Genomic DNA, 23249 nt, shown 5'->3' with positions numbered 1-23249 from the left:
ACTACGGAGAAGTAAAGAATACAGGCCATTCTGGGTAGAAGTGATCCTGTTCATAATTCTGCATGGCACCACAATAATGTGTGAGTAATTTCTAACTGACAATGCTTGAAAATACAGCAGTGCGCTCCAAGCAGGAATGTTTCTAATGTTCTAGAGGTAAAGAACTGAGCAGTTGTACAGCACCTTATTTTAGACCGCTTCAAAGGGAAATTAACAACATTTCTGCCACCCCTGCCACCATTTTTGCCACTTACAGGCTTTGCAGCAGAAGCAGGTCTTTAGAGGTGGGATTATCAAAGAACTGTCTTAGTGAACAGATTTGGTGAATGTATTTTAAGCACAAGGGCAGCATGGAAAAGGGCATGGAGATACCTGTGAGAAGCTGATGAAAGGTGTATCAGTGCAAGTGTCACTGGAAGAAACGGCTTTGTGATAGAGGGCCTTGAGAGCAAGGGCAAGAAACTGGAATTAGATGTACAGCCAGTGAAGTGGCATTTGAGTGACTTGAATTGGAGATTAACATGGTAAAAACAGCGAAGAGATAATTTCATAAGCAGCCCTTCGGACATAGCTGATGGGTGGAAGAGAAGCAAGGATCATCTCAAGACTTGAGGAGACAGAAAGAACGAGGCAGACTAGTTGTGGCTTGGACATGGACAAAAGGAAGGAAGCTGAAAATGGCTTCCAGGTTACAAGCCTGTGAGACAAGGAGAATGTTTGAATGTAATGGAGAATGGAAGTAGCAGAGATTAGGAGCAAAGAGTGAGTGCTAATTGACCATGTTAAACTTTAGATAATGGTGGGATGTCCAAGATAAAACATTAAAGACAGTGAGAGATGCAAGACTAAAGCTATGGATGGTCATGGACTGCTATTCATATGCAGGTTGCAAAGTATAGTTGTCAAACTTAGAACTGCCTAACATTTAAGAGACTAGGTGTGTGAGGTAATATCTTTTAGGGGACCAACATCTGTTGCTAACAGAGACAAGCTTTCAAGCTCCACAGGTGCTGAAGAAGAGCTCTGTGGATCTTAAAAGTTTGTCTCTGTCACCAACAGAAGTTGGGGGTCAATAAAAGAAGTTATCTCACCCATCTTGAGTCCCTCATATCTTGGGACCAAGACGGCTACAATAATAATGTAACCACGAAGTAAACTTTAAAACACTTTCAAAATAAACCAGGTGAGATGGATAATTTTGCAGATACCTCATCTGTTGGTGATATGCATTTATATTGCTCATATATACAAATCTGAATGTTTACTCTGTACATGTTAGTCATGACTGTAAGGTTAAGTCTAGACTTCTCTTTTTAATGTGTTAACTTTCAGTTGAAGTATCCAATTTTTTTGCAGATTGGTGTATTTAAAATAGGTATGAGGTTATTTTTCTGAGAACTTAAAGTTCAGATTTAAAATGGTATATGCTATTTAATCAAAAATTACTTGCATCTTAAATGTTTCTTCCCAATAGCAATACACCTCTACCTCAATATAATGCAACCAAATATAACATAAATTCGGATATAACGTGGTAAAGCAGCGCTCTGGGAGGGTGGGGCTGCGTACTCCGGTGGATCAAAGCAAGTTCAGTATAACACGGTTTCACCTATAATGCGGTAAGATTTTTTGGCTCCCGAGGACAGCATTATTTTGAGGTAGAGGTGTATTAACTTTGTATTCATCTTTTCCTTCAAGGGGAAGGAAAAATAACTAATAAAGCAAAAACTGTACTAGGAATTTAAGTAGCTAGAAATGCTTAATACCAAAAGAAGGAAAGATCAAGAGCTGGAGTGGGTAGTAATGCATGTGTGTGTGTGTGTGTGTGTGTGTGTGGTTCCAAGTTCCCTAGAAGTAGATTATAATCCACAATCAAGTACTAAAAAAGCTCTTCCTTCTTAGCTTGTGAGATCATGAGATCCCAACCCAGGGTGGTATGGTTATGGACACAAAATAGGCCTCTGCAACTTGAGCTGGAGGAAAAATCTCAATGTGCTGCCAGCAGGAGAGCATATAACCTCTTCGCCCAGCCAATATGGAAAGCATGACTCCACCCATATATAAAGGCAGTGATGTATATGCACAAGCCTAGAATTAAAGAGGGCACCTCTAAGGCAGAGCCACTTACTCATAGATTTTATTGGAAATGTTTAACTATTAATTGAAAAAAGACTGACTGTCTGAATTTATAACTCCAAAAGTGAACAGGTATTTTAAATGTGAACCTACAAAACTAGCTAAGACAGATTTATCCTTCTCCAGGCATTCATTTCCTAAAACAATGCAGATATGTAATAGTTTTTGTTATTTGGAATTCACTTAATTTTGCATGTGCAGCACTTTCATAAAGTGGTAATAGGCACCACCAAAAACAACTCAGAATATAATGTACATAGCAATTTAAATTAAACATTTTAAAAGAGCCTCACAGTATTTTGTTCATTATAAGTGTGGGCACAATATTTCTTTTCTTCTCTCCCCTTCCATCTCTTTTATGTTTACATTGTATGTATGTGGATATATAAAAGCTATTTTTCCGTATACATTTTTCAAGTGTCCCATTTCAGCTTCATTTCTATAGAATTTGCATTACTAGCATTTCATATGCACTGGAATTAAGTATCGGAAGTACAGATCATTAGAGCTGGGCGAATTTATTTTTCAGTTCAGCCAGCAAACCAAAAAATGAGGAAAAAAATTTGGTTAGGGTCAAAAAATGTTCTGAATTTGTCAGCAAATTGGAAAAGTCTGTTACAGGTCATAAGGAACATTTCATTCTGGTCAGCTTAAGAAAACTGTGTATGTGCATTCATCCCTCTTGTGTAACCTTTAGCCCCCTGGTTAGGGCACTTTCTTGGGATGTGGAAGAACCAGGTTTGAATCCCCATTCTGGAGCAGGAACTTGAACTCAAATCTCCCTTCCCAGGTAACCACCATCACCTACAGGCTATTCTAGGGTGGGTTGCTCTGTCTCTCCTGATGAAGCTCTGTTCTACTTTGTGTATATACTAAAAATGTTCATTGAAGCAGAGACTTGAATTCAGGTGTCACCTCTGCCATATGAGACCCCTGACCACCAGGCTATAGACTACTCTGCTCTCAGTCTCTCCTGTTGAAGCTGTTCCATTTTGTATCAGAAAGACAGAAGATTTGAATCCACATCTCATACCCCCCGGCTGCGTGCCTTAATCACCAGGCTGGAGAGTAATTTTCTCTTTCTTGCCCAGTGAGTATTTAAGTATTTATACAAAGTGAAACAACTTCAGGAGGAGACATTCAGAGCAATCCACCCCAAAATAGCCTATTGGTTGGGAGGGGAGAGTGTTGCGTTCTGATTACTTCTCCAAAGTGGAAATTCAAACATACCAGGTGAGTACCCTAACTGCTGGGCTAAAGATTATAAGGGACTGTCAGTCTCCTCCCTCCCCCCCCCCCCCCCCCCCACACACACACACACACACAAACACACACACACAGAGCTGGGCCTGAAAAACATTTTCACAGCCAAAACTAATCAGGTCAAATTGACAAATACAGTAACTCCTCACTTAACGTTGTAGTTATGTTCCTGACAAATGCAACTTTAAGCGAAACGATGTTAAGTGAATCCAATTTCCCCATAAGAATTAATGTAAATGGCGGGGTTAGGTTCCAGGGAATTTTTTTTCACCAGACAAAAGACGTGCGCGCGCACACACAAAGTAAGTTTTAAACAAACAATTTAATACTGGTACACAGTGATGATGATTGTGAAGCTCAGTTGAGGTGGGGGGGTGGGTATTTTCCAGGGAATGCCTTACTGCTAAATGATGAACTAGCACTTGGCTGAGCCCTCAAGGGTTAACTCTCACAGTCTACAAGGCAGCAGGAATGAAGGGAGGGGAGAGAGCATCCCAGAGAGAGAGTGAGTGTGTGTGTAGAGATGTGCATTTCCCCTTTAAGCCTTGTTAATTAGATCAGCTTGCTGAGATCACAGCTGCTGCTGCCAGCAAGCTCCCTCTGTCCTGAGCCCTGTTGTGTGTCTCCCCTGCTCTATGGAAGATGGGGTAAGCAGGGGGGAGGGGGACACCCTGACATTAGCCCCCGTCTCCTCCCGCACAGCAAGCAGAAGTCTTGGGGAGCAGCTCCAAGGCAGAGGGCAGGAGCAGCACATGGCAGTGGGGGGGAGGGACAGCTGCAATTGCTAGCCTGCTGGGCAGCTGCTGCACAGGGAATTTAGGGGAGCAGGAAGCTGATGGGGGGGGCTGCCAGTCCAGCCTGGTTCCAAGTCCCCACCATCTAGCTGCAACGGGCTGCTCTTCCTGCAAGCAGTGGACAAAGCAGGTGGCTGCCAAAGACATTAAAAGGGAGCATTGCACAACTTTAAACGAGCATGTTCCCTAATTGATCAGCAACATAACATTAACCGGGAGGACTTTAAGTGAGGAGTTACTGTAGTTTTGGGTCAACAAGCACATTCTAACCACTTTGTGAACTTTCCCCAATGACCTGCTAATAACCTTCCCTATGTCTTGCAGGAAAGCACATGAATAGTACTGAAAGGAAATTGAGTCTTTCTGAGACAGTTGACCTTGCATTGTCAAAGTCAACAAAATATGAACTAGAATCTGGGCTAACAGTATCTAAATCCTTCTCTTTGAAATGTAATCTCTAACAAACTGGTGAGTTGGAGGTGAAAAGGCTATGCTTTATGCACTACATATAGAGATGGGTGATTTTTTTTTTGATAGTTTAGTCACTGAAAAATGCAGTTGTGTGTTTATGGAAAAGTGGGGAATTGCCTGGCTTTTATCGTGTAATCACTTATCTGAGTGCTATCTTACCTTTTACCACCCCCAAACAACTACATATAAAAAACCTGTTAATATTGTAATGACTTTGACTTTTATGCCTGTGCTTTTTTTCAGGGAATGTTTGTTCTTGTTTTTAATGTTTTATATATGTAAAGATTAAGAAGTGTGGATTTTCCAAGCAGTCATATGTATTCAAATGCAGTTAGTGTTCTGAGGAAGAAAGTGCGATCCAGTGGTCAAAAGGGTAATGAGAGTCTCAGGATTCCTCACATATGAACGTAAAAATGGCCATACTGGGTCAGACCAATGGGCCATCTAGCCCAGTATCCTGTCTTCCAACAGTGGCCAGATGCTTCAGAGGGAGTGAACAGAACAGGGCAATTTATTGGGTGATCTATCCCCTGTCATCCAGTCCTAGCTTCTTGCAGTCAGAGGTTTAAGGACACCCAGAGTATGGGGATGCATCCATAACCATCTCGGCTAATAGCCATTGATGGACCTGTGCTCCATGAACTTATCTAAGGGCTTGTCTACACTGGCACTTACAGTGCTGCAACTTTCTCACAGTGCACCAGCGCTGGGAGCCATGCCCCTGCTGGAGGTGGGTTTGGTTTTTTTTAGAGCAGTGGGAGAGCGCTCTGCCATAACTACACAAGCCACATGAAAGTGCTGCCACAGCAGCGCTTTAACGTTGCCAGTGTAGACTAGCCCTAATTCTTTTTTTAACCCAGTTTATACTTTTGGCCTTCACAACATTCTCGGGCAATGAGTTCCACAGGTTGATTATGCCTTGTGTGAAGAAATACTTCCTTAGGTTAGTTTTAAACCAGCCACCTATTAATTTCATCAGGTGACCCCTGACTTGTGTGTTTTGTGAAGGAGTAATTAACACTTTTTCCACACCATTCATGATTTGATAGACCTCTGTAATATCCCCCTCAGTCTTCTTTTCCAAACTGAATAATACAAGTTATTTTAATCTCTTCCACACTTCTAATGATTTTTGTTTACCCTTCTCTGTACTTTTTCCAGTTCTAATATATCTTTTTTGAGATGGGGTAACCAGAACTTCATGCAGTATTCAAGGTGTGGGTGTTCCTTGGATTTATATAGTGGCATTATGGTATTTGCTCTCATCTTATCTGTCCCTTTCCTAATGGTTCCTAACATTGTTAGCTTTTTTGACAGCCGCTGCACGTTGAGCAGATGTTTTCAGAGAACTCTCCACAAGATCTCTTTCTTAAGTGGTAATAGCTAATTTAGACCTCATCACTTTGTATGTATATTTGGGATTATGTTTTCCTGTGTGCATTACTTTGCTTTTATCAGCCTTGAATTTCATCTGCCATTTTCCTGCCACTAGTTTTGTGAGATCCCTTTGTAACTCTTCATGGTCTGCTTTGGTCTTAACTATCCTGAGTAATTCTCCATCATCTGCAAACTTTGTCACCTCCAGTGTTTGCCCCTTTTTCCAGATAATTTATGAACATGTTGAAAAGAACTGGTCCCAACAGATCCTTAGGGACCCTGATATTTACCACTGACCATTTATTCCTACCCTTGGTTTTCTGTCTGTTAACTAGTTACTGATCCATGAGAGGACATTCACTCTTATCCCATGACTCCTTACTCTGCGTAAGAACCTTTGGTGAGGGACCTTGTCAAAGGGTTTCTGAAAGTGAACCACTGGATCACTTTGGCCACATGTTTGTAGAGACGCTCAAAGAATTGTAATAGATTAGTGAGGAATGATTTCCCTTTATAAAAACCATGTTGATTCTTCCCCAACATATCATATTCATCTATGTCTCTGATAATTCTATTCTTTACTGTTGTTGCCACCAGTTTGCTTGGTACAGATGTTAGGCTTATCCACCTGTAACTGCCAGGATCACCTCTAGAGCCTTTTATTAAAAATTGATGTCACATTAGCTATCCTCCAGTCACCTGGTACAAGGCTGATTTAAGCAGTCGGTTACATACCACAGTTAACTCTTCAGTGAATACCATCTGGTCCTGGTGATTCATTACTGTTTAATGTATCAGTTTGTTCCAAAACCTGCTCTATTGGCACCTTAGTCTGGGACAGTTCTTTAGATTTGTCACCGAAAAAGAATGGCTCAGGTATGGAAATCTCCCTCTCATCCTCTGCAGTAAAGACTGATGCAAAGAATTCATTTAGCTTTTCCAAAACAGCCTTGTCTCCTTGCCTTGACTCTAATCCAGTTATTAGAAATTATGATTGATATATTGATATATATTTAGCTTGCTTCCTCAGTAAAATAGGAGTAATATTAATCCTCTAAGGTGTGTTTTTAGCTGAAGTGTTTTGATAAAATGTCATATAAAAAGGACATTCAGGGCCAAAATCTCCGCTACTGTTGAGCTGGAGACATTAATAAGTGTGCAAGAGTTGGAACAGTTGAACATAAGTTTTTAAAGGAGTTATGTGAATTGAGGTTCACAGGTGACACTGATAGCTGGCAGTATTATCTGATCAGCTAAATATATATCAATCATAATTTCTCTTGTATGTTTATCCCTGGCTTATTTCCTAAGAAAATCAGTTTGGATTCCCAACTTCAAATTTCACAGCAAGAATGTAAGATTGCTTTTATGGCAATAAACAGTTCATTGTGAAGTTGCGAGATAAAATGGTATTGTCTTAACACAGTCTGTTCAGTTGATGTGGAATACTGTGCTACTAATAAGTTTAAAGCAGCGCAGAGAAGTAAAAGGATAATCATGAGTAAGCCATTTCTTTGACAAGGAAGATTAGCTTAGTAGCGCTATGCATTGCTACAGTGAAGACTTAGGTTCACTTTGTGATGGTCTAGTCTTTTTTTCCCCTCTCCCTGGGTTGGTGGGGACATGGAAGAATTGTGAGGCAGCATGTTTGCCTTCAGAAAGTAAGGTGAACCTCCCATTCAACAATCTTTCTTGCTGGCTGAGCAACAGTTGTCATGCTCTGGAGGGGGTCCAGTCCAACAGACACAAAGTTGGAGCTGTGAGTGGGGACAAAGTTGCAAAGCGGTACAAAGTGAAAGAATCATCAGGTCACAGAAGGACTTGGATCCTGTTGTCACAATGGAGTTTGAGTTTGTGACCAGCCTCTATAAGAGTTCATTTAAATACCGTCCCTTCACATAACATTGTTAACATGTAGTTTCTAAATTAGTGGCTGTATTGTGTTCTGGCTTTGATAATGAGTCAGTCTGTAACATCCTTAGGTGAATGGTGTTCTGTAGTGTAGATAGGACTGTTCGCAGAACCTAGGCAGTCAATTCTCCTCTATCCCGGATATGTGAAGACATTCCAAAGTGCATTGCATGAAGGGGGAAAAAAACCCACAATCCACTCCCTCAGTCAGCATGGGATGGCTGCTCAGATGTTCCCAGAATGTATGGGTACACACACAGCTATGTAGCATGGTAGGTGTGCATAAGCCAGCAAGAGCTGTCACAGGGCTATGTCAGAAAAAAGACAGCTGTATAGTCATGATGAATAGTGGATGAGCATATGATAGCCTGTTCGTAGGTAACATAGTTCTGTCTTAATATTGATGGAGAATTAGTATTAGATTTCTAATACTCCATGGAACCTTTTCTTGCAGTCAAATTACTATTTAACCGTTGGAGTGAAAGGGAGATTGCCCAACTTCCTGGCATGTACAGGGCAATTAAATAAAGCAGTTGAGCAAAGTAAAGGCTTTAAGTGCATCCTGCTGTCTGGCAAATATAATTAATATGTGTCTGATAATTGTGAAACCTAAAATGACTGGATGTAGGCTTAGAAAGATCAAGTTTTCATTTGTAAAGTTACAGCTTTTATTTGTTGAAAACATGTATAGTGCAGTTCTGTAAAAATAGCATAATGGGGATCCATGTTTGTGTCTCAGTGATGCTGTTTCTAACAGCCAGTCGTGTGATCGCAACATGAAGTCTAAAAATTTAACTGGATTCTTTCTGAATCACACATCAATAGTAGACATGGTGCTTTTAACAATTCTTCTGATAATACGCAAGCCAGAAAAGAATCTAGCTTCCATAGCTACATGGGTCCTACAGGGCTAACAGGAGTAAGTACTGATAAAAAGCTTATGTTCGTCCAAGTGAGCAAAGAGGGAGCAGGCCTTTTAAGTAAGAAGATGCCATTTTTACAGAGTCACTTTTCAGGGGAGAGAGCACTTTAAAGTGCCAGGTTGCTAGATACATGTTGAAACATAGCTGTACAGTTCCTAGGGAGAACAGAAAAGGAAAATTCTTCCCATTTCTCTCTGGTCTTCTGTTTACAAAAGAAATAGAGATAGAACAGCCCCTCACTAACTCCTGTCTTTAGATTTATTATCTAAGAACAAATGAAACCACTGACTGTAAAAGCCCACTCTGTTAAAGGGGGAGATGCATGCCATTAATAATAGAAACCTCAACTGCCTTAGACATGAAAATTGCAAATTTTAGCAGTTGATACAAATATAACTGTTAAGGTCACTGGTTGGCAGGCTGGAATTTACTGGCTCCTAAGAGGACCTGTGGCCCAGAGTTCAAGACACATGGTTCCTGATATTCCCCTCCTCAGTGTGCCCTCAGAGTGATGTGGGATCGCACTTTTCAAGGTGATTCCTATGGAAAACTTGAACAAGTGCCAGGTCATGGACAGGCAGGGTGTATGTAAGACATAGGAGGTAATTGTGGATCACAAGCTAAATATGAGTCAACAGTGTAACACTTGCCAAAAAAAAGCAATCATTATTCTGGGATGTATTTAACAGGAGTATTGTAACCAAGACACGAGAAGTAATTCTTCTGCTCTATTCCACACTGATTAGGCCTCAACTGGAGTACTGTGTCCAGTTTTGGGCATCACATTTCAGGAAAGATGTGGCCAAATTGGAGAAAGTCCAAAGAAGAGCAACAAAAATGATTAACGGTCTAGAAAACATGACCTATGAGGGAAGACTGAAAAAAATTTGTTTTGTTTAATCTGGAGAAAAGAAGACTGAGAGGGGACATACCAGTTTTCAAGTACATAAAAGATTGTTACCAGGAAGAGGGAGAAAAATTGTTCTTCTTAACCTCTAAGGATAGGACAAGAAGCAATGGGTTTAAATTGCAGCAAGGGTGGTTTAGGTTGGACATTAAGAAAAACCTCCTAATTGTCAGGGTGGTTAGGCAATTTATTCCAGTGCTTAGGGAGGTTGTGGAATCTCCATCATTGGGGATTTTTAAGAGCAGGTTGGACAAACACCTGTCAGGGATGGTCTAGATAATACTTAGTCCTGCCTTGAGTGCAGGGGACTGGACTAGATGACCTCTCGAGATCCCTTCCAGTTCTGTGATTCTAATTGTTCTGCTACACTTGGCACTGGTAAGGCCCCAACTGGAGTATTGTGTCCAATTTTGGGCACTACAGTTACGAAGGGTGTGGACAAACTGGAAAGAGTGCAGAGCAACAGAAATGATAAGGTTTAGAAAACCTGACCTGTGAGGAAGGGTTGGAAAAACTGGGCATGTTTAGTCTCAAGAAAAGAAGACTGAGGGGCAACTTGATAAGTCTTCTATTAAGGACTTTTACAAAGCGGACGGTGATCAATTGTTCTCCATGTCCACTGCAGGTAGGACAAGACATAATGGGCTTAATCTGCAGCAAGGTAGATTTAGGTTAGCTATCAGGAAAAACTTCCTAACTATAAGGCTAGGTCTACACTGGGGGCGTGGTCAACCTAAGATATGCAACTTCAGCTATGCAAATAGCGTAGCTGAAGTCAGCGTATCTTAGGTCGATTTACCTGGCCATAAGGACGGCGGTGAGTCAACCGCTGCTGCTCCCCCATCACCTCCACTTCCGCCTCTCGCCGCGGTGGAGTTCCAGAATCCAACGGCTGAGCGATCAGGGATCAATTTTATCGCATCTACACTAGACGCGATAAATCAATCCCTGATAGATCACTACCCGCCGATCTGGAGGGTAGTGTAGACGTACCCTAGAGGTAGTTAAGCTCTGGAATAGGCTTCCATGGGAGGTCATGGAGTCCCCATCGCTGGAAGCATTTAAAAACAAGTTGGACATAGGCTTGTCAGGGATGATCTAGATTTACTTGGTCCTGTCTCAGCACAGAGGCCTGGACTTAATGATTTCTTGAGGTTCTTCTTCGAGTGATTGCTCCTATGCATTCCATGTAGGTGTGCGCGCCGTGTGTGCACGGCTCTTCGGAAGATTTTTACCCTAGCAACTCCGGCGGGCCGGCTGGGCGCCCCCTGGAGTGGCGCCGCTATAGCGCAGGATATATACCCCAGCCGGCCCGTCCGTTCCTCAGTTCCTTCTTTCCGCCCGTGACGGCCGTTGGAACAGTGGAGCACAGCTCAGCTGACCTCCACTTCCCTAGCTACTCGTAGTTTTCTCTCGTTCTGTTTATAGTTGTAGTTAACTCTGTTTGTAGAATAGTATAGTGTATTTATTTTACAGGGGTTGGGGTTTATCCCCTTCCCCTCACCCGGGGCCGGGTCCGATGCCCGGTCCACAGGGTTTTCTAATGCTCGGCCGGCCACAAGCCGCTGCCGACAAGAGATAAGTGCCTCGAGGGATCTTACCTCACAGATAAGTGCCGCATTTGTGAGGCCCTTAATCCGTGAACAAAGGGGAGCGGGGCTTTCGTTTTAAACAGCTCCTGAGGGAGGCAGCTCTTGCTCCTCCGCTCTCGGCGCCGAGCGCTAGTTAGTTTTCACGGTGCGCTCCCTCGGCACCGGACCGCCGGTGCCGCCAAGGCCTCCTGGCACCACCGTCGCTGACTCCGACGTACCCTCGGCATGGACCCCTCTCCTGGAGGATGAAGAGTTACTCCGGCCAGGCAAGAGCCGTCGAGTCCGGTGCTGGAAAGCTCCCCGGTACGGACCGTGGTCGAGCTCGCTCTGAAGCTGCGTCCGAGCCGCCTGCTCCGCAGCCGAGCGCTATGCTCCGTCGGATCGCCCGGCACTGATGTCGGCCGCGGCACCGACAATATCCGCACCGTTAACTCCGGCCAGGCAAGAGCCGTCGAGTCAGGTGCCGGAAAGCTCCCCGGTACACACGGTGGTCGAGCTCGACCGGAAGCTGCGCCCGAGCCGCCTGCTCCGCAGTCGAGCGCGATGTTCAGCCGGATCGCCCGGCACCGATGTCTGCCGCGGCACCGACAGTATCCACACCGTTAGCTCCGGCCAGGCAAGAGCCGTCGAGTCCGGTGCCGGAAAGCTCCCCGGTACGGACCGTGGTCGAGCTCGCCCTGAAGCTGCGTCTGAGCCGCCTGCTCCGCAGCCGAGCGCTATGCTCCGTCGGATCGCCCGGCACCGATGTCTACCGCCGCACCGACAATGCCCGCACCATTAACTCCGGCCAGGCAAAAGCCGTCGAGTCTGGTGCTGGAACACTCCCCGGTACGGACCGTAGTCGAGCTCGCTATGAAGCTGCATCCGGGGTGCCAGCTATGGTCGAGCTCACTATTCCCTCCACGCCGGAGACAGTGTCCACGGCGAGGGGGCTGATTGCAACGGCAGCATCTACGCTGCCTCAACCCCCGGCACCGCCGGTGGGGGTTACATAGTCGATGGGCAAGCCTGCCTTGATCAGACCACCCTACCTCGGCACCGCACAGCGGCACCGTTCAGAGTCGCGGTCCCGCAGATGTTCTCGGTCCCGTCACCGATCTAGGTCTCGGCACCGTTCTCCATGTTGGTACCAGTAGTGCTCGCGGCACCGGTCAGCATTCCGTTCGCCGGTCCGGGACACTCAGCTCCGATCAAGCCCCAGGCACCGGGACGCTCGTAGCCACTCCTGATCATCGAGCCTCGCACCCTCGGTCGACCGCCCGGCACAGCTTCGGTGGCAGGTCCCGTTCTCAGTACCGGTCTGTCTACCGGTACCGATCCCGGTGCCGCATCGAGCGACGTCGGTTACAGACGGAGACTCTACCAAGAGCTTTCAGCTCCTCCAGGGCCATCCAGCCACGCATCAGTGTCGTCCCGTGCGGACACTTCATATGCGTAGCACTCTGTTTTCCGATGTGCCCTCCAGAGTCTTCCAGGAGACCTATCAGTGGGCATTCTGGACGCCGTGGGTGTACTACCACGCCAGAGGCGTACCGGTGATCCCATCTCGCTCCGTTCCCTCCGAGCTCTGGGTGCCAGAGGTGACAATTAGTCGTCCCCGTCCGACCGGTACAGAGCAACCCCCGGTTCGGCACCGGGCTCCCAGATCCCACCGGATCAGGAGGTTGTCCAGGAGCTCGAGCCCACAGGACCCGCTTGTCCCGGGCCTTTCTTCTTCCTCCTCCCCAGATGAGGCGAGGGCAGGAACATACCCCTCCGGCCCTCCTCTAATCGGAATGCGACCAGCCCCTAAATCCAAAGAGGCTGGGCGTGTGGTCTTACTGGGCCATAAGATGTACCCGGAGGGGGCCCTGCAACTTCGTGTAGCGAACCAGCAAGCCCTGCTTATCCGCTACTGTGGGTGGCGGTGGGCAAATTTACAGAGTCGGTTCTTCGGAACTCCTGTCAAGAGTTCGATGCCCTCCTGCAGCAAAGGATGGAGCTGGAGAGAGCTTCCCTCCAGGTCTCGTTGGACGCAGCTGACTCCGCTGCCATGACTCTGGCCTCGGGTGTTGCCACGCGGCGCGTTTCAGGGCTCCATTTATCGAGCCTTCCCTCGCAGCTGCGGCACGCTATACAGATCTTGCCCTTCAGTGGCACAGGCCTGTTCTCTGACAACACTGGCCGTAGGCTGCAGAACCTAAAGGGCAGCAGGGTCACTTTGCGCTCTCTCTCTCGGCATACACATGCCGGTAATTCAGCGCCGACGTTTCCGTCCCCAACCTCTGCTCTTACCCTGCGCCTTGACAAGGTCAGGACATGGCCAGCGGGCGTGGCTTACACGGTCGTGGCCATCAATCAGCACCCCAAAGGAGCCAGAATTTGGGTCCTTCTGACCACCAATTGGGCAAAAGCCTACCCATCCTCGCCCCTCCTAAGGACCCCTCTCACGAGCGATTCCTCTGGCAAGAGGTGCGGACGCTCCTCCTCATCGGAGCTATACAGGAGGTACCTAAGGGCGAAGCCTATTCCCCTAAGCGAAGGGAGGTCTCAGACCTATCCTAGGCCTGCAGGAACTCAACAAGTCACGATGCAGATGAGTTCCGCATGGTACCCAGGGCGACCGTCATCCCATCCTGGGATCCCGGAGACTGGTACGCCGCCCTCGATATGAAGGGCGCGTGTTTTTCACGTTGCCATTTCTCTTCCACACAGAAGGTACCCTCGGTTTGGGGCCTACCATCGTTATTCCCAGTATACGGCCCTCTCGGTTGGCCTCTATACAGCCCAGGGGTATTCAAGGTGCATGGCTGTAGTCGCCGCCTTTCTTCGCCACCGTCTGATACACGTTCTCCGTGTCTAGACGAGTGGCTCATTCGAAGAACCCCCGGGCCCAAAGTACCAGTCATGTGGGCATCGACACGAACCTATTCCTGTGTCTAGGCCTGATGATCAATAGTAAAATCCACTCTGATTCCCATATAGGGAAGGGAATTCATTGGGGCCGTCCTGGACTCCAGACTCGCCAGAGCCTGCTTTCCTCAGCCTTGGTTTCAGGCGAGGGTAACAATTGTACAAGGTCTACGGACCTTCCCGCCAACTTGGGCTTGCTCTTGCCTCGGTTTCCTGAGTCACATGGCTGTCTACACGTTTGCAACTAAACATACCAGGCTTTGCCTCTGTTCACTCCAATCGTGGCTCACCTGGGGGTGCCACCCGGGCAGAGATGGCATACTCGTGGTCGTCTCGTTTCCCCCGAGCAGCCTAGGCTCCCTCGACCGGGAGTTGGCGTCCTCCCCGGTGTATCCGGGGATGCTGTTTCATTCACCCCTCGGGGTCCCTCATGACAGACAGCCCATCTCTCGGCTGGGTGCGCACCTGGTGTAGTTTTGCACTCACGGCCTTCGGTCAGCGCAAGAGCTGGCCTTACACATCAGTGTCCGAGAGCTGAGAGCAGTCTGCCTTGTGTACCAGGCGATTCAGCTGGCGGATCGTCTCAGCAGATCCTTCCTGTCTCACAAGTGGTGGTTTCCTCCCGTCTTTATCTATTCTGTTTTCCAGAAGTGGGTCTTTCCCCGCATAGCCCTCCTCGCTTTCGCGTGAATGGAAAGAGAGAGAGAAATTCTCCTCGTTCCAAGGCCTCTCCCCAGGCTCGGTCTTGGAGGATTTTCCTGAGGCCATGGATCAGCCATCTGCCGTACGCTGTCCACTGTCCCCGCTGGTTCACAAGGTCCTGTTCAAACTCCGCAGGGACAGAGCGCCCCTGATCGGGTTCGCTCCAGTGTAACCTGGGCAGCACTGGCACACCATGTTGCTACACCTGTCGGTAGCAACCCTCTTGGGACAGACCCCATGACGCGGGATCATGACGACCTTCACCACCCGGTCTTGTAATCCCTGCACCTCACAGCAGGACTCCTGCATGGCTAAACCGATCCGAGTTACGTTGTTCGGCCTCGGTTCTACGGGATTCTCCGGGGTGGTAGAAAATCGTCCATTCGATTAAAGTATCTGGCCGAGTGGAAGCGTTTCTCATGCTGCTCCGAAACGCGCAAGGTTTCTCCCGCCGAGATTCCGCTCCATTCCATCTGGTTCCTCAGGGCTTGGAGCGTTTATACCCCCCCCCCCCAGTGGGGCCCCGCCATAAACCTGGCTCTTCAATCTGGTTCTACCCAGTTTTATGACTGCCCTATTCGAGCCAATGTCAACATGCTCATTGATATAACTGTCCTGCAAGGCAGTTTCCTGTAGTCTTTCCTGCGGCCACACGAGTCTCCGAGCTTCAGACTCTCACAATAGGCCCAAGGTATACTGTGTTCCTCAAGGACAAGGGCAGTTATTACCACGTCCGACCTGCCTCCCTAAGGAGGTGTCGGCCTTTTATATCCACCAGGATATCTTCCTTCCGGTCTTCTTTCCGAAGCCACTCTCTGTGCAAGGAGAGCAACGGTTGCCCTCCTTCGACATCTGCAGGGCGTCCGCAATCTATATCTAGCGGACTGAGCCCTCTCGTAACGCCCCCAAAACCTTCATCGTACCGGCATACCGGACGAAGGGCATACCTGTCTCCTCCTAGAGGATTTCATCTTCAATGACGTTGTGCATCTGCACCTCTTCTGTTTTGGCCCATGTGCCATAGAGCCACCTTGCTGCACATTCCGCCAGGGCTCACGCTTCTCAGCTGCCTTCCTGGCTCGCATTCCCTTTCGGGGCATGTGTTGTACACCTGTCTGGTCCTCGGTCCACACCTTTGCCTCATTGGTCCGGGAGTCCAGAGCTGTTGCAGCCTCTGGCTTAGCGGTTGTGTTCTGCAACATCTAACTCCGACCCCACCGCCTACGTAAGGCTTGGGAATCACCTAACTGGAATGCATAGGAGCAATCACTCGAAGAAGAAAAGACGGTTACTCACCGTAGTAACTGTTGTTCTTCGAGATGTGTTGCTCCTATCCATTCCAGACCCGCCCTCCTTCCCCACTGTCGGAATAGCCAGCAAGAAGGAACTGAGGAGCGGACGGGCCGGCTGGGGTATATATCCTGCGCTATAGCGGCGCCACTCCAGGGGGCGCCCAGCCGGCCCGCCGGAGTTGCTAGGGTAAAAATCTTCCGAAGAGCCGTGCACGCGCGGCGCGCACACCTAACTGGAATGGATAGGAGCAACACATCTCGAAGAACAACAGTTACTACGGTGAGTAACCGTCTTTTCCTTCCAGCCCTACATTTCTATGATTTTATAACCTTCAGTATTTATTTCCAGCTAGATGCATAAGCAGATGAGCATGTTTCCCCCCTAAAGAATTATTAGAACCTAAGTTAACAAGGAGCACAGCTGTAGTAAAAACCCCAAACTGATAAAAATCATTAGCTGCCTAAGAAAATACCTGGAGGTGATCGGTCAGCACAGCCATCACAGTGCAGTATTAACTTTTGCCTCTCTTGTTCTGAGTGAGGCTCACTGTCTTATTTATTTATTTATTTGGTTGCAGTTTTCACACAAGCCGCTCCAACAGCATTTCTCTGGCCAGTTTGGAAGCTGAAGAGATTCTCAAACAGAAACGACTGGATAGCCTGACTACTGTACCCTCTGTACCAGACAACAGCTGTGTTGCAGCTAGAATCCGCCCCATTTGCAGATACAAGAAACGCAAGCTGGTCCGAGCTAACACTGTGTCTCTCCTTAGCAAGAAGGTAGGTGCAAACTTTCAGTGAGTTTAGCCACATGTCTGCTAAAATACTATCTATCCTGCATTTTTTTTATTAAGTATAAACACAATGGAGTACCCCCTTCACTCCCAGGATCTCCAACTGCATTATCAACGTCCCTCTGAGAGTAGATATTCTCATTTTGTTGATTTAGTTGGATGATTTAGTTGATATTGGTCCTGCTTTGAGCAGGGGGTTGGACTAGACGACCTCCTGAGGTCTCTTCCAACCCCAATCTTCGATGATTCTATAATTTTACAAATGGTGAAAACAAGGCATAGAAATGGATTTGCCCGAGGTCACAGGGAAACTGTCAAGAGCTGGGATTCGAGCCAGAGTACCTGAATCCCAGTCATGTGCTCAGACCATGCCTTTGCGAGCGGTGACAGCCTAACTATGGTTTTAGTTTCTGCACTGATGTAATTTCTATTTCCCACCACTTACCTTTAGCTTAGAGTGTTTATGTTACAAAATCTTATTCTTTATTTTGATGTTTCCAGCTCAGTATAAGAGATTTCTTGAAAATATCCAGTTTTCTCATATTGATGAGACTGATTTGATGGTCTTGTTGCCCCTTTCTCTGTATGTAATCTGTTAATTTCTGTTTCTTGGAATAATCTTGAAGCATGAAAACTAAATTTCTTTTCCTTCTAGTCTGTGTCCTTGGCATTTGTTAGCACAAAGCCAACATGGCTCAATCTTGTTTACCAGCGTAATAAGAGAGGCAGCTATGGGCAAAAAGTTGTTAATGCTCCCTCTTTTGATTGACTGAGCTTGCAGAGCACAACATATTATCAGAGGAAGAGGCATCAAGTACATCAAATATTGTCAATGGAAGAAAATTGTATGATACAAGAAACAAGCTATACTCACTTGGAAATGTCAAAGAAGTTTCTTTGAATTGTCCCTTTAAAATAGCACCATATGTTCGTGTTATAGGCCTAAGTATAATTACCAGATACCATTGTAATTCAATTTTATGTTCAGCCACAAGGAGAATTCTAGTCTTGTACTAGCGAAACTTATTTTTTCAAAGGATAAGAGGTGGAATCCTGGAGCAAAGAGCGATTGTATTCCTTGCTGTGCCCTGCATACATGCTGTTACTGCTGCTGAGTGGGCTCTGGGACCTGTGTGTCTGTGTTTGGTTTACTCTGTGTTTGGTTTACTGGAGATGATCCATTCCACAAGACCATTGTTATGTCTGTCTTTCAAAACTTATCTAAATATTTCCTTTTTGAACGTTTTTTTCTTTTTTTTTTGGTTAGGGCATGAAACGTACTTTGTCTGTAGAAATCAGACCCTGGAAACACTGGATCTGAATATCAGCATCCCTTCTTAAATTGAAGAAAACACTGGTGATTTTTCCCTTTTTAGATGGCTGATCTTTTTATTTTCCCTTCTACTAGCCGCAGAAACCTCTCACCATGAAGTGTAGCTGTGAATGGCCCAGCACTTGTATCCTGTGTGGTTGTAAAACCTCTATTCAGGCCATAGACCCAGACACTATGTCCTTAGAAGAGCGTATAGCACTGCTGGATTCTGGCTTCCATCCCATACTGTCGTTCTCTCATGGTGAGTAGATTACATGTTCTTAGTATAAAATAAAGGACCTTATTCTACAGGTGTCCTGCTCCTCCTTCCACTTACAGGCAACAATGTTTAAAATACACTAAACTGAATTTTAGGGTAGTGTATATGCAAGGAATAGTCAGAGGCTACCCACAAAGTTCTGCAGCGTGACCCTAATTCCCCTTATTTTTAATACAGAGATACAGCCCATGGAGACTACAGGTCCCAGCATACCATGCTCTGAATAGAAGGGTACTGCTATTTTTACTCTGTTTAATGTTTAAATAGATGAGCTCTTGACAGTGCCACTGCAGCCCTCCCTTGAGTGTCCCTCTTGGAAAGAAAAATCTTTTTGTTACTGCTTCATTTTCCATGGAAAAACTCCCAGATTCTTTCCAGGGAAGGAATAGGATCTTTAAAAGGGGAATTTGGAAAGCCAGACCAAATCTTAACTTAATCTTTTTTTCTTGTGTCTGTTAGTAAAGTCTGCTGCTATTTTTGTATTTAAAAAATAAGTAAGTTCTAAAAGTCTAACCCTGTCTCCATGGGCTGCAACAACAAACCAGCAGGGGACAGACTCACCCCCTTTTGAGTAACACTAAATTAATTAGCATACAGCACAAAAGAGAACAATGTGGAAGGAAACAAATGGTAGGAGGGATTATTAACAACAGGAAATCTACTCAAAAATGACTAAGGGGCTTGTCTACATTGGCAATTTACAGCGCTGCAACTTTCTCGCTCGGGTGTGAAAAAACACCCCCCTGAGCGCAGCAAGTTTCAGCGCTGTAAAGTGCCAGTGTAAACAGTGCCCCAGCTCCTCTGGTAGCTACGCCTCTCTTGGTGGTTGGTTTTTTAGAGCTCTGCCATGACTATACAAGTCACGTTAAAGCGCTGCCGGTGTAGACTAGCCCTAAAACTCATTTCAGTGCTGGTTTTTAGGCAGCACTCTCCCCAAAACGTATTTGAAGAGAGAATCTATTTTTCCAGGGTTGATGAAAAGATTCCCCTTGAGGGTTATCATAGATGAGGCCTCACCTCTGAATTCTCATTACTTGGTATGTGATTGGTTTGGTTCCAGCCAGTGACAGTCAGCTAAATTCTGTTGGAGGCTCAGGAATTGTTTGATTTCACATACCCTATTAGACTTTCTCTAGTATATTTACTATTGTTAAAATTTAACTTTTGGGACAGTGGACATCTGGAAACTGGGTGTATTCAAAGTTAGGTCAGGACTAGGCTCTTGGAATGGAGACTTGAGTAGGTTTCACCACATAAGTGGTTATATAAGGACTGATGCCTGTGAAGGAAAAACTGGGAAGAGGGGACTCTTACAGCTGAGAAGGGAAAACAAGACACTATGTTTTGAAGGAAATTTAGCTAGAATTCTTCTTCAAGTGATTGTCCACATATATTCTGTTCTGGTGCCCTTTTGCCTGAGACCGGATTCTGTGTGTGTTTGGGTTGCCCCTGTGTCCTGAATGCCCTGTTGCTCCTGGTAGCCAAGGGCATAAAGGTTAGGGCAGCCACAACCGTCCTTCAGTTCCATCTGAGGCAGAGACAGAATCCCTGGCAGTGTCTGCATCTCTGGGCAGGAAGAGGGACAGAAGCCTGAGCCTGCCCAAGCCCCACTGCCCCAGGGTGGGGAGGGGGAAGCTGAAGCCCCTCCATTCCAGGTGGGAGGGAAGGAGGAGGGGGCAAAACTGAAGCCAAAGGGCCCCAGCAAGTCTAAGCCAGCCCTGGCCGACCCACAGTTTTAGAACCGCTGCTCTAGTTTTTAGTTTTGTGTTCCTTAATATAATTAAGTTAACATAGTTTAAGCCCTCTGGCCAAAAAGAAAAAGAAAGAAGGTCTTTAACTTTGGAGGTGCTCCCAACACGGTGCCCTGGACATGGCAGAATCAAATTTCCAGGATTTAAATCCTGTCCATCTGTAAGGCAGCTATCCATATGGTGACAGACACTCAAAAAGACTTCTACCTCACTGAAGTGCATATTCCAGAAAAATGCACCACATGTCGCTCTTTTTCAAAGAGGACACCAAAAGCAAGGGAATCCCACCTAAAAGTGTTTCTTCTGAAGATGTCCATGAAGGCATACTTCAAACCTGAGGTGAAGAAAATGACCAGGCCAGTAACCCAGGGGTCCACCCAGAGCTTCGAGAAAGTTCTACTTGTTGATTACAAAGTCTGTGAGAGCCTCCAAACCCTCCTCAACACAATTTTCTGAGGGTTAAGGAGCACTGCTCTGAGTGATTGGAGACACAGATTTCCCTTGCTGACCCAGACCAGTCCAAACCAGGAGGCAGTTCAAGGTCTGGATCAGGTCCTGCTGACAGCTTGGCCCAGACAGGTGACTGAACAAACTTGGCACAGCTTGAAGAGCCTGCTCATGCCACTCACTATACCGATGTTTTGGCACCGAAGCACCAAGAACAGATGTCTTAAACCCCCCATGCCAGCTGAGATAAACAAAGCCCCCAAGGAAAATACAGAAATTCCAGAGATGGAGATGCTCTGCTCCTTACTCCCCTGCCATACACTCTGCATCAACCTCTTGTCAGCTGTCCCAGGCCTTTCTGCCTCTCCATCTCTCGCTGTTCCTTCCTTTATACCAATATCTTACTGGTCTCAGCTCTGGATGCATGCCTCCATGATTGACAGGTCCAGCAGCTGTGCTGGGGTGTGGTCAGCCTGGTTGCTTGTAAGCAGGGAAGACTCTCCTCTCCCATCTGTCTATGCTTAGTATGGGCTTTGTAAACCCAATTACAGAGCCACGTAGAACCACAGGATTTGTATTCCATTTGTCCCATCCCTCCCCCACCCTTTTGGGAACCATTTGTTTTGCTTTTGGGAGGTCTGGAACCTAGAAACCAGTAGATCCTAGAAATGGTGGTCATGGGGTGTGCTATACAGTTTCTCTCCCTGCCCCATTTCCCTGTCCCTCTTCAGGGACCCCTCTCATGAGATACTGTTAAATGGAATAAATTTTTCTATAGCTCTGAGCAATGGAAGGAGAGCCTGTAGAATTCCAGGGCAGAGAGATTTATTCACTTTGTTTCCTAATACCAGTGAAGAATGGAGGTTGGTGCTCAATCCTAGATCTCCAACAACTCAGTACATTTATCTGTCACATCAAGTTCAGGATGTTAACCCTAGTTTCCTTAGTTCCTACCCTAGATCCTCAGGACTGGCTTTTGGCTCTCAGCTTACAGGATGTCTATTTCCATACAGCTATTCAACCAGACCCTCAGGAAATACCTCACTTTCTTTGTGGGAAAGTTGCATTATCAATACAGGGTGCTTTCCTTTGGCCTCTCTGCAGCTCCCAGAGTATTGACTAAGTGCTTCACAGTTATGGCAGCATATCTAAGGATACAAGGAGTGCAAATCTACAGAGACCTTAACACCTGGTTACCAGAAGATGATCTCCTCAACAAGTGAGCAATTCCATTCAAGTAACACTGCAACTCTTTGCCCCCTTAGGTCTCAGAGTCAAAAGGGAGAAACCCATTCCTACCTCACTCAAAACATATAGCATTCATGGAGTCAAATAATGCCCCACCAATGGTAAAACCTACTTGCCACAGGACAGATTCCTCCCCATGCTGAACCTCAATCAATGCCAGGCTTACCTGGCAACATCAGTCAGCATATCTCATGCTCTTAAGACATGTGACCTCCTGGACCTACTTGACGGTTTGCCAAATTTACACTGATCTCAACTAGCTTTGCATGGAGCATGGTTAATGGGAGTCCTCCCTTTGAACATCTAGCAACCTTTTCTTTATATCACTTGTCTATGAAAACCACCTTGATGGTTAGAACCGCAGCCTAGAGAATAAGGGAAATCCAGGCCTCCATGGCATATACTTTATGCGATAAGGACAAGGTGACATCCAAGTTCCTGCCCAAGGCTGTCTTGGACCTTCACCTGAATCAAGTGATCCACCTGCCAATTTTTTCCAAGCCTTGTAGTAGTCAAGGGGAAGCCAAACTTCACACCTTATATGTAAGGCTAAGATTTTGTCATGGATATTTTTAGTAAGAGTCACGGATAGGTTACAGGCAATAAAGAAAAACTCACGGAAGCCCGTGACCTATCCCTGACTTCTACTAAAAATATCCATGATAAAATGGGAAGGAACTGGGCAGCTGCGTCTGGGAGCTCTGGGGCCCGCACCACCAGTGGGGGCTCAGAGTTCCAGGGTCCCCCATCCCCCCTTGATGGAGGGGAGCTGTGAGGAGTCCCCATGCCTCCCTGTGGTGGCCGGGGGCTGCAGGGGCCCCCCATGACTGCGGCAGCAGGGAGCTGTGGGGAACCCCCAATGCCCAGGGTGGCTGGGAGCTTGGGGGTCAGCTGCCTCAGGCAGTGGGGATATCTTTCAGCTCCCTGCTGCTGCAGGAGGTGGCAGGACCCTGCAACTCCCAGCCACTGGGGCTGAAGTCACAGGGGTCTTGGAAGTCACAGATTCCATGACTTCCACGACATCCGTGACAAAATCGTAGCCTTCCTTATATGTGCTCAGAATTCTTTTCTACTGTAACTAGGACAAGATCATTCAGGAATTCTCAGAGATTGTTCCTTGCCTTTTCTGACATGATGAAGCATCACCATCATTGAAA

At 46.5% G+C, this 23249-nt stretch overlaps 1 protein-coding gene across 10 annotated transcripts in view; it reads left to right on the top strand.

Annotated features, from left to right (window-relative positions):
• LOC123363114 (KAT8 regulatory NSL complex subunit 1-like) overlaps positions 1–23249 on the top strand; it is a 160879-nt gene that overhangs the window by 91887 nt on the left and 45743 nt on the right. For all 10 annotated transcript variants that reach the window (XM_045003909.1, XM_045003911.1, XM_045003908.1 and 7 more), the window contains 2 exons: positions 16839–17040; positions 18463–18628. In XM_045003909.1, the coding sequence (XP_044859844.1) occupies positions 16839–17040; positions 18463–18628 (368 nt within the window). The remainder of the gene's footprint in view (positions 1–16838; positions 17041–18462; positions 18629–23249) is intronic.

The sequence above is a fragment of the Mauremys mutica genome, chromosome 2 (assembly GCF_020497125.1).
Source record: "Mauremys mutica isolate MM-2020 ecotype Southern chromosome 2, ASM2049712v1, whole genome shotgun sequence".
Classification (NCBI taxonomy): domain Eukaryota; kingdom Metazoa; phylum Chordata; order Testudines; family Geoemydidae; genus Mauremys; species Mauremys mutica.
Note: the sequence above shows the minus strand (reverse complement) of the source record. Positions and strands in the feature narration are given on the sequence as shown.